Source organism: Rhinoraja longicauda, chromosome 6 (assembly GCF_053455715.1).
Source record: "Rhinoraja longicauda isolate Sanriku21f chromosome 6, sRhiLon1.1, whole genome shotgun sequence".
NCBI classification, from domain to species: Eukaryota; Metazoa; Chordata; class Chondrichthyes; order Rajiformes; family Arhynchobatidae; genus Rhinoraja; species Rhinoraja longicauda.
Window position 1 is genome coordinate 22,534,637 of NC_135958.1, and position 10,489 is coordinate 22,545,125.

At 49.6% G+C, this 10,489-nt stretch overlaps 1 protein-coding gene across 1 annotated transcript; it reads right to left on the bottom strand.

Moving 5' to 3' along the window:
• Positions 1-4,649: 4,649 nt before the first annotated feature.
• Positions 4,650-9,964, bottom strand: LOC144594340 (uncharacterized). The gene is made up of 2 exons (XM_078400718.1): positions 9,334-9,964; positions 4,650-7,062 (listed from the first exon to the last, which is right to left on the bottom strand). Exons 1-2 carry the CDS (start codon positions 9,652-9,654, stop codon positions 5,608-5,610), a joined length of 1,776 nt encoding a protein of 591 aa, XP_078256844.1. The 5' UTR covers positions 9,655-9,964; the 3' UTR covers positions 4,650-5,607.
• Positions 9,965-10,489: the final 525 nt, after the last annotated feature.

The window sequence follows — 10,489 nt, forward strand, 5'->3', positions numbered from 1 at the left end:
TAATTTTATATTAGCTAAAACAACAACAAAAGAAACCATCTTCAACCACCGACAACAAAATATCAATATTTCAAATTAACTATATCAGCTAATAGCATAGATTCTCATTCGCTTCTTTTATCATTCTATGATAACTATCAAAGCTTAAAACAATAAATCACATTAAACACCTCAAGAGTAAAACAATGCCTCCATATTCAATATTAGGCTCAGGCCGTGTGGATGCCGACATCAGGAGCTCCGGCAGCGGCAGCGTGTTCGCCCGCCCCGGATCGCGGGGCTTGGGTCGCGGACATTTCACCGTCCGGCGCGGCATAAAATAGGCCGCGGGATATTTCTTTGTTGGGCGGGGGCTTCAATGTCGGGAGCCACGACCGCCCCGACATGCAGCAACAGCGGCAGCAGCAGCGTGTTCCCCCGCCCCGGATCGGACTTAATAATAATAATAATAATACATTTTATTTATATAGCGCTTTTCATATACTCAAAGACGCTTTACAGAGATTTTGGGAACATAGGGAAATTAATAAATAGATAAATAAGTAAATAAATAAATGAACAGAGAAAGGAGACAGAAGGTGAGGTGACCTTCAGTGGTTGAAGGCAGTACTGAACAGGTGAGACTTCAGCGATGTTTTGAATGTGGTGAGTGTGGGGGAGTCTCTAACGGTTTGGGGTAGTGAGTTCCATAGGGTGGGAGCAGCGATGGAGAAAGCCCTGTCCCCCCAGGATCTGAGTTTGGTCCGGATGTGGGGGGATAGGAGATTGGCAGCGGCAGAGCGGAGGGTGCAGGTGGGAGTGTGCCTGTGGAGGAGGTCGGTCAGGTAGGATGGGGCCAGGTTATGGAGGGCTTTGTAGGTTATGAGGAGGATTTTGTACTGGATTCTCTGGGGGATGGGGAGCCAGTGGAGTTTATAAAGGACGGGGGTGATATGGTCACGGATCGAGGTGTGTGTGAGTAGACGGGCAGCGGAGTTTTGAACTTATCATCGGCGGAGCCGGCCGTCTTCGGAGGCTGCGGGAGCGGCTGCGACTCGCCTTAGGCTTGGCCCGCTGCGGACCGTCCGGCGCGGCCTGCAACCACAACAACCTGACCGCGGGAGAGGACAGCAGGAGAAGGGAAAAGACATTGTGGTCTTCCATCACAGTGAGGAGAGGACTGGAGGAGACTCACTGTGATGGATGTTTTCTTGATGGATGTTTCTTTTGTGTGTTTTGGGGGTTGTGTAATTTTAATGCCTATTTTGATGCTTTTGTTGTTGGACTGTGGGTGACTGAATTTCGTCCAATTTGGATGACAATAAAGCTATCTTGGAATATTCCTTCATGTGGATAGAAAAAAACTCAGTACAACCAAACTTCTAAATACAATCAAATGTAAACCTTGTTTATTTCTACAGAAAGAAAACGACATCAATACTAGACCATCATTAACACTTCTAAACAATGATCCCTGACACCAAAAAAACTACTCCCTGCAAAAATATATTTTACATGAGCTGCTTCTTGCCTACATCACCTTAACCCTTTCAGTTCCAAAACTCCACACATGCATCATTCTTCTGGTATCGCCCTCCAAAGGCCACATATCCTACTACACCTATTCTATTAAGTTGGTCATCCTCAAAACCACTTCATCTTTCCCTTCACTCTTACCTCCTAATCTAATAACCTTCCTAGTCGTTCAAACTCTTCCTTCACACTATCAACATCCTCAGCCTCCTTATCACATAATTCAATTTGTCTTAGCACTAACATTCTTGGTACCAATACTCTCTAACACCATCTGCATTCTTCTCAATACGCATTCAGAATAGCCAACCCTACAAAAATACAAACAATTAAAATTCCCAGATACAATGCTCTATTAATCAACCTGTCCGACCAGCCCCCAAAACCCCAATCACCCCAACTATTCGACTCCTTCATGTTATCCATTTGCTCCCTTATCTTTGTAATAAAACGAGTAATATTCTCTGTCTGATCTCTAACTCCCATCATACACCTACCTTTCACTGTAGCACAGACAGCTCCTTCCCGAGCCAACAAATAATCTAGGGCATATCTGTTCTGCCTAGTAAAGAGCCTAAGTTCAGTAAGTCCCTGGGTAATCATGTCGAGGGTCCCCGTGGTTACATTACCCAAGATAGTGAGACCACAAATGAGGTAATTGCGATTATTGGCAGCCAAATAACCTGCAGTGAAGCCTAGACTAAAGAAGCTCGCCCATCTGTATGCCACAGAGCTCCCATGTGTTCCCAGAGATGTGGGATTTTCCGCTTTGAACAAAATTCTTCTGAAACAGCTTTAGACACCAACCTTTGACGAGACACCCACTGGGAGGGACAAGGGTATTGTCATAGGAATCAGGGTTCCTATTGCCACCCGTCTCGGGAATGGTGGATTCAGGACATTAGTGGCTGTACCATTAAAGAAAAAGAAGAGATTTGAGTTTGTTAAAAACAAGGTGCCATGACATATCGAATACATCTCTGCCACCTCTTTCTTTGGTCATCTGGGTAAGTGGGGACGTATAGTTTCCTACCACCACATGCGTCCTATTGCACACTCCACAGACTAGTTGGATTCCCAAAGCAAGAGGAACACAGGTATAGCAGTGGCATTTACACTTCCCTTGTCCACCTTTGACCTGACAGGTCCTGTTATCACAAAACGACGTCAAGCATGTGATGTTGGTCAGGTGATTAACATTTACACATCCCTCCTTTTGGAAACAATATGAGGTCATCATAGGGTGTGAATTTCCCGGTTTGGTGATATCTCCAATCAAACCTACGTTCTGTGAATGTGAATTACCCTTTGATAACGGAAGACAAATGGCAGACGGGGCAGTAAAGGGTTCGTAAATAAGGTGGATAGGTTTAGGCGCCTTTATATTTGCTTTCCACCAGCCACCATCTGAGCCGTTTAATTCCCCCAACGATCCATTGAGGTACGGCATCTTGGACTGGACCAGGTACCTATGACCACTGCAGTAGCCTCGAGCTCTAGAGGTGTTTGTTTTGGGTAAAGCAACATTCACAGATGTAAACTGCTGGCAGCCTCACTTTGCCCACCCTACCCCCCACCATCCCCCCATGACCTGAACAGCTATTCAGCCAGAATTACCCCGTTACAATTTTAAAGTATCACTGGAGTCATATCTTGAGTTACATTCCTGGTGGGGACTGAAGAGTTATAATGGGAGGGCATTATTACAGTGAGATTATCCTTCAAGTGGGAATATGGAAAAATGGAGCGATATTTGAGGTGGAAGGTGGAAGCATACAAATTTCAATACCCCTTCTCCCCACCCTTTCTTACCATGCTGTCTTTATGTTGCTGGTTGAAACTGTCTGACTTACCTGCTGATGGAATGTCATTCAGTAAACGGAACAGTACAGGAGACATCAGGATTTTGACTGTAGTTCTTTGTGAATTGAAGCGTTGTCTCCACAGTTCTCGGGTTGGGGATGGCACTGCTGCTGGTCTGGTGTGGTGGGAGAATGGGAGGGGGCAGGGGCAGGGGCTGGGGTGGAGATGGCAGGAGCTGAGGGATTGGAAGGCATGGTTGATGATCGGCAGTGGAGCCGTGAATCATTAGCTTCTCAAGCGTTGCCTAACGATGGCCATCATATGTTCATAAGTGACAGGAGCAGAAATAGGCCATTCGGCCCATCAAGTCTACACCATCACTGAATCCTGGCTGATCTATCTCTCCCATCTCAACCCCATTCTCCTGCCTTCTCCCCATAACCCATGACATACAGGGACTATGTATAAACACAGCTGCAATTTCTACATGGTGAAACCAAAATGTATAAAAATACCCTTTAATAAAATCTGACAATGTGCACTTTAACCACATGTGATTTTTTTAAAATTACAAATCTCAAATTGTGGAGTACAGAGGCAAATAAATAAATGATGGGTCTTTGTCCCAAACATCATGGAGGACACTGCAGATGTGGGATAAAGGGAATAACGTTTAGTGCAAGATAAAGTGCAGTGAAGTCTGATTAAAGATAGTTCAAGGGTCTCCAATGAGGTAGATGGTAGCTTAGAACTGCTGTCTAGCTCGTAATAGGATGGTTCAGTTGCCTGACAACAGCTGGGAAGAAACTGCCCCTGAATCTGGAGGTACGTGTTTTCACACTACCGTACCTCTTGATGATGGGAGAGGGAGAGGGTGAGACTCGTTCTTCGTTCTTGATTACCCTGGTGGCCATGCCGAGGCAGCATGAAGTGTAGATGGAGTCAGTGGAAGGGAGGTTGGTTTGTGTGATGGTCTGGGGTGCATCCACAACTCTTACAATTTCTTGTGGTCTTGGATGGAGCAGGATGGATCACTTTCATGTCACCCTTTCTCTCTGTGTACCACCACTCTCCCACCACCCCATTCCTCCAGCCCCCTCACTCCTGGTCACCCCTCATCCCCATTACCCCATTCAGTCACGTACAACTACCTTGGCACCAACCTGCTCCATCACCGCCCCTCTGCCCCACACCCCCTCCCTCACACTAGTACCATCACCACCACCACCCCCCCCCCCTCATTCACCAGCACACACCCCCCACCTGCCTCCTCCCCTCTCCCACCATAGCCCTTCCGAGTTGTAGGAACACTGCTGTAAGAGTGAGGTTCACCTGGTATTTTATTCTTTGATCGAAGTAACATTAAAAAGGTACAGAGCATTGCAGGAGAGTTGAGTCAGTCCCAGGTTAGTTTGTATGCTCATCGTATCACACACACGTGTGCACCCGATACATACATGTCCATCCACCTCATGTGCTGACACAACCTATCTCTTCATACTGCGGCTTTCTGAAGCAAAACAAAGTGCTGGCGGAACTCCGCAGGTCGGCTGGGAATGAATGCTGCCTGATCCACAGAGTTACATACGGCATCTCCAGAGTTACAAATGCCTATCTAAAAGCCTCTTAACTACCACTATCTATCTCTGCCTTCTTTAGTGTAATTTGGGGATACGGCATGCAAACAAGCCCTTCGGCCCATCGAGTCCACACTAATCATCGATTGATTCAGGTCGGAACCATTCTTCAGACTCTGTGTGTGGGGAAGGGTTCCGACCCGAAACGTCATTTTCCCGAGAGATGCTGCCCGACCCACTGAATTACTCCAGCACTTTGTGTCTATCTTCGTCGTAAACCAGCATCTGCAGTTCGATATGTGGACACAGGTAAAGGCAGTAGGGGCGGGGCGGGGAGAGCTGGGTGATTGGGTTTAAGGCTGGAGATACACTGGTTATTTAGCAGTCACTGGCTTCACCCAACCCCAGAGGTTGTTGTGGATATGCTTCACTTGCTCGGCCGACTTTCACTCGAACCTTCAGCCACCCTTAGCCCAGACCCAGCCACCTGAGCAATATCCAGCAGCAGGATAACTAATCTTCACTTGCAAGCATTGCTGAGAGCGTTGACTGCTGGGGAGCAGGGTTGGAAGGCCTGGCTGATTTGATGCTCCCAGGCCCTTGGTGCGGGGACCATTGCAGCGTCAGTGGGAAGTAGCCGGGCAGGATTAGCTGAGCTGACGCCTCCTGAGAACATAGACCGCCACGGAGAGAGTTCCCAAGGGAAGGCCGCTGTCTACACGTCCTCCTCGTAGTGGCTGCACCTGGTGGACCAGCCCTCGCCGTCCGTGCCCTGTCCCGCCAGCTTGCTCACGTAGATGTAAGGATCGCCGCTGCCTCCGATCACCAGCTCCTGCTCGTGAAGGTGTTCCCGGAGCGCCGACCTGCACTGGGGGCAGGGGTGGGAGGGAGGGGAGGGGAGGAGCGGCCGGCTCTCCAGGCTGCCGGGTGGGATGTAGAAGGACTGCGGCGGCTCTCGGACAACGCTACCCCCGCTCTCCTGGGCTGCGCTGCCGCTAAACTCGGGGCCATCCAACAGCGGCTGCCCGGTGACTATCCCCGCGGGGGAATACAAGCAGCACTCGGCCACACCGGGGCCCTGGCAGGTCTGGAGGTTCAACCAACGCCCTCTGGCCCTTGGCGGCTCCCGTGGACCCCGCCCCGGGCCCTGTGACTCCGAGGATGCAAAGCCATCCATCGGACGTGGCGCCGCGGGCCCAGAGGTCTCCGGTGTGGGACAGGGCAGCGTCTCCATGTTCTTTAACTGTATATCCACAGCCGAAACACATTCCCTCTTCTGACTGTTGCCCGTCCCACCTATGAGCCCACCGCACTTCAGAGAGGACTTGTTCTGAGGGCTTTTCCCTGACTTGTCCTCCGGGTGTTCCTGTTTGATTGCTGGTTTCTGGTCCATGGTGTCGTTGTCCTTCTTCCTCTGATGCTTCCCATCGGGAAGGTTGCACACACTCATATTGGAAGGCCTACCATCCAGACAGTTGTCGATGCGGATTGAACTGGAGTAGAGATTCAGTGCAGATGAGAGTTTTTCCCGGGATTCACCCCGGGCATTGTCCACCAGCGATTTATCCAGACCCAGAATGGAATTACACTGCCCCAGCTCACCGGGACTCAAACAAGCCGCCAGGTCTGGCAGGTATCTCCGATCTCCTGTCATGACGGCATCACTGTACAGGTCAATGCTGTCTGGCAGCAACCCGGACGATGTCAATGGGTCGTTCTTGAGACCCCCTGCCTCTAGCTCAACGATCCCACCAGCATTGGTCTCTGTCAGGGGCAAGGGGTGGTCGGGGAAGTGGGGAGAGGCGGGGAACTCATGGGACTGTGGGGCCCACTCGTTCTCTGAGCTGGCCCCTTCACCGGCCCCTGCTGAGCCACAGCCGAGTCGCTTCCCACCATCGTCCTGCCTCACGGACTCCCCGCACCGCAGCTGGACGATGTCCTGGAGCCTCTGAGAAGGCGCCTGTCCCAGCATCTCCTGCATCACCTCGCACTCCGCTCTGGCCAAGAAGAATTCAAAGCCGAGCTGGCCGACCACCTCCTCGTTCACCTCCCCCGCCATCACAAACTCGCTGCCTCCTTTCTGAACGTAGCCCAACTTCTCCAAAATCTCCCGCAGTACTCCGGGAGGGAACACCGGTTGGATGAAGTACACAAAGGCTCCAGTGAAAGTCTGAAATTAATGAGAGAGCATTAGTCCTTCCAAACAATAATCTCTGCACCCACGCTTCTACAAGACCCACTTGATTAGTGCCGGTGTCAGGGGTGATTGGGAGAAGGCAGGAGAATGGGATTGACAGGAAAAAGATAGATTGAGCCACGATTGAATGGCGGAGTAGATTTGATGGGCTGAATGGCCTAATTTGCTTCTAGAACCTATGAGTCCTGATCTTCCAACCCACCTAATTGCGGCCCCTGCCGCTTTTCTCTGTAACTATAACATTATAATGCTGTAGCATTATCTTCCACACTCTGGTATTTTTCTTTGCACTACCTGTTTTACGTGTCTCACCCAAGATGGACACAAAACGCTGGAGTAACTCAGCAGGTCAGACAGTATCTGTGGAGAACAAGAATAGGTGGCATTTTGGGTTGAAACCCTTCTTCAGACTCAATGCTTGTGTATGGCTTGGTTGTACTTGTGTATGGTGTGATTTGACTGGATAGCTTGCAAACAAAGTTATTCATTGTATCTAGGTACATTGTTGTTCAGAGAGACAGCATGGAAACAGGCCCTTTGGCCCACCGAGACCACGCACACCAGCTATCACCTGTTCACACTAGTTCTACATTGTCTGACCTTCTCATCCACTCCCTACACACTTGGAGAAATCTCTACAGACCAATTAACCTACAGACCTGCACGTCTTTGGGATGTGGGAGGACACTGTAGCACTGGAGGAAGCCCACACGGTCACAGGGAGAACGTGCAAACTCCACACAGACAACACCTGAGGTCAGGATTGAACCTGGATCTCCGTTGCTGGGAGGTTACTAATAGTAAGAGTACCACAAAACACTCCGGAAAGTATCCTGACTGGCTGCGTCACAGTCTGGTTTGGCAATTCCAATGCGCAAAAACGCAAGAGGCTGCAGAGAGCAGTGGACCCAGCCCGGTCCATCACGGGCACAGCCCTCCCCTCCATCTAAAGCATCTACACCAGGGCTGCACATAATTACTTGAAAGTGGCGTCACAGGTAGATAGGGTGGTGAAGAGGTCTGCAGTCCATTGTCCTTCATCAGTCAGGGTATTGAGTACAGGCATTGGGATGTTTTGTTATAATAGTACAAAATATTGGTGAGGCCACAGTTGGAGTACTGTGTTCAGTTTTGGTACCCTGCTGTTGGAAGGATGTCATTAAGCTGGAAAGATTGCAGAGAAGATTTACAAAGATGTTGCCAGGACTTAATAGACTGAGCTATAGGGAGAGGTTGGGCAGGCAAGGACTTTATTCCTTGGAGTGCAGGAGGGTATCTTATAGAGGGGAATCATGAGGAAATAGATAGGGTTTATTTAGTCTTTTACCCGGAGTAGGGGAATCAGCAACCAGAAGTCATAAGTTTAAGGTGAGAGGGAAATATTTAATAGGAACCTGAGGGGTCTCTTTTTCACTCAGAGTGCTGTGGGTATATGGAATGAGCTGCCAGAGGAGATAGTTTAGGCAGGTACTGTAACAGCATTTAAAAGACAGTTGGACAGGTTCCTGTATAGGAAAGATTGAGAAGGATATGGGCCAAATGCAGGCAGATGGGACTAGTGTAGATGGGGCAATCATTCTGAAGAAGCGTCCCGACCTGAAACATCGCCTGTCCCTACAAACATTCCACCCAGAGATGCTGCCTAACCTGCCGAGTTACTTCAGCAGTTTTTTTTAATCGTTTTTTAATAAACTTGTATTTGCAGTTCCTTGTGTCTCCAACCTACCCCATTGCGGACATTGGACATTGTTTCAAGAATTATTACGCTACAATGCTGAGAAACTATATTCCGCACTTTAGTATCATTCCCTTTGCTCTAACGTTTGTACCTTGAATTTAGCTTGATTGTTTGATGTGTATTATTATCTGATTTGATTGCACAGCATAATAATAAACCCAAACTGCAAACCCAGGAAATGAGCAGTGGAGCAACAGGTGGTGTAACACTACCCAGGAAATAACAGCATCGAGATATCATCCATCCATCGGTGCCTGCTCTGATCTGTTTTGCACCTTTTCATATCTGTAGTTTCCCTCTCCCCTGACCCTCAGCCCGAAGAAGGGCCTCGACCCGAAACGTCACATTTTCTCCAGAGATGCTGCCTGACCCGCTGAGTTACTCCAGCATTTTGTGTCTATCTTCGGTGTAAACCAGCGTCGGCAGCTCCTTCCTACATTATCTCCCCATCTCTCCGACTGCCGAGGAAGCCGGGAACCAGCCCCTGAACTCTGTACACATCAAACCTTGATCGACTTGATCTCCTTCCGCCAGGGCCACATGTACAAATTGACTGCCAACATCTCCAGCAATTCGAAGGCTTTGCTCAGACCGCGAAAACCATCTTCCTCCAAGTCCTGACCGTCCTTGGATTCAATCAAATCCAGGGCCAGGCTGTAGAAGTCCAGGAACTGGAAGCGGTGTCCCTTGCTGGTCACAGAATTGAGGAAGAGCCTGCCCTGGAGCACCTGCTCCTCCCCGGTGCAGGGAGACAGGTTGCCCGAGGCCAGAGCTTTCTGGTAAAAGTCCAGAAAGTTTTGATAAACTTCTTGCTTGCTTTTACTCATGTCGCTGCGGGCGGGCTGGGCTGGCCTTGAACACGGGCAGCTGGATACAAAGTGTCGCGGATGTATCACTTTGGACGAGTCACAGCGAGGGTTGTACAGGTATCAGACTGGGCGGTGGCCACAATGTATCAACCGGGCAGTTTCACAACGAGGGATGTATCAGTCTGGGTGGCGGCGGCAACAAAGTATCACTCGCTCAGGTTCACGCGTTCATTTCACAGCCCACAGGATGTCCCAGTCGCGGCGGCGGCGGCGGCGACAGCAACAGCAAAGTGCCAGGCGGCCAGTTTCACTCCGCTTCCTTGCCAGAGCCAAGGGCAAGTCTGGGGAAAGTGAAAGTGCACATGCGCCCTGTGTCTTCTGCTAATTGCTTGGTTCACCGGCAGGAGACGGCCGGGGAAAGTCTCATGCAGGCGGGCATAATTTTACTATAGAGATAACAGCGCGGAAACAGGCCCTTGGCCCACCCAGTCCGCGCAGACCAGCGATCTACCCGCATACAATACAATACAATACAATACAATATATCTTTATTGTCATTGTACAGGGGTACAACGAGATTGGGAATGCGCCTCCCATACGATGCAATAATTTAGTTAGTTTAAACAACAGCAACCCAACAAAACAAATTGTAACATTTTTAAGACAGAATAAAGTGCAAGTAGATCTGTGCCGGATCACTGTGCGATGTGACCATCCGGCTCAGCAGGACCGGTTCATAGCAGCTATGGCCCTGGGGATGAAGCTGTTCCTGAGTCTGGAGGTGCGGGCGTAGAAGGCCTTGTAGCGTCTGCCCGATGGAAGGAGTTCGAACAGACTGTTGCAGGGATGTAAA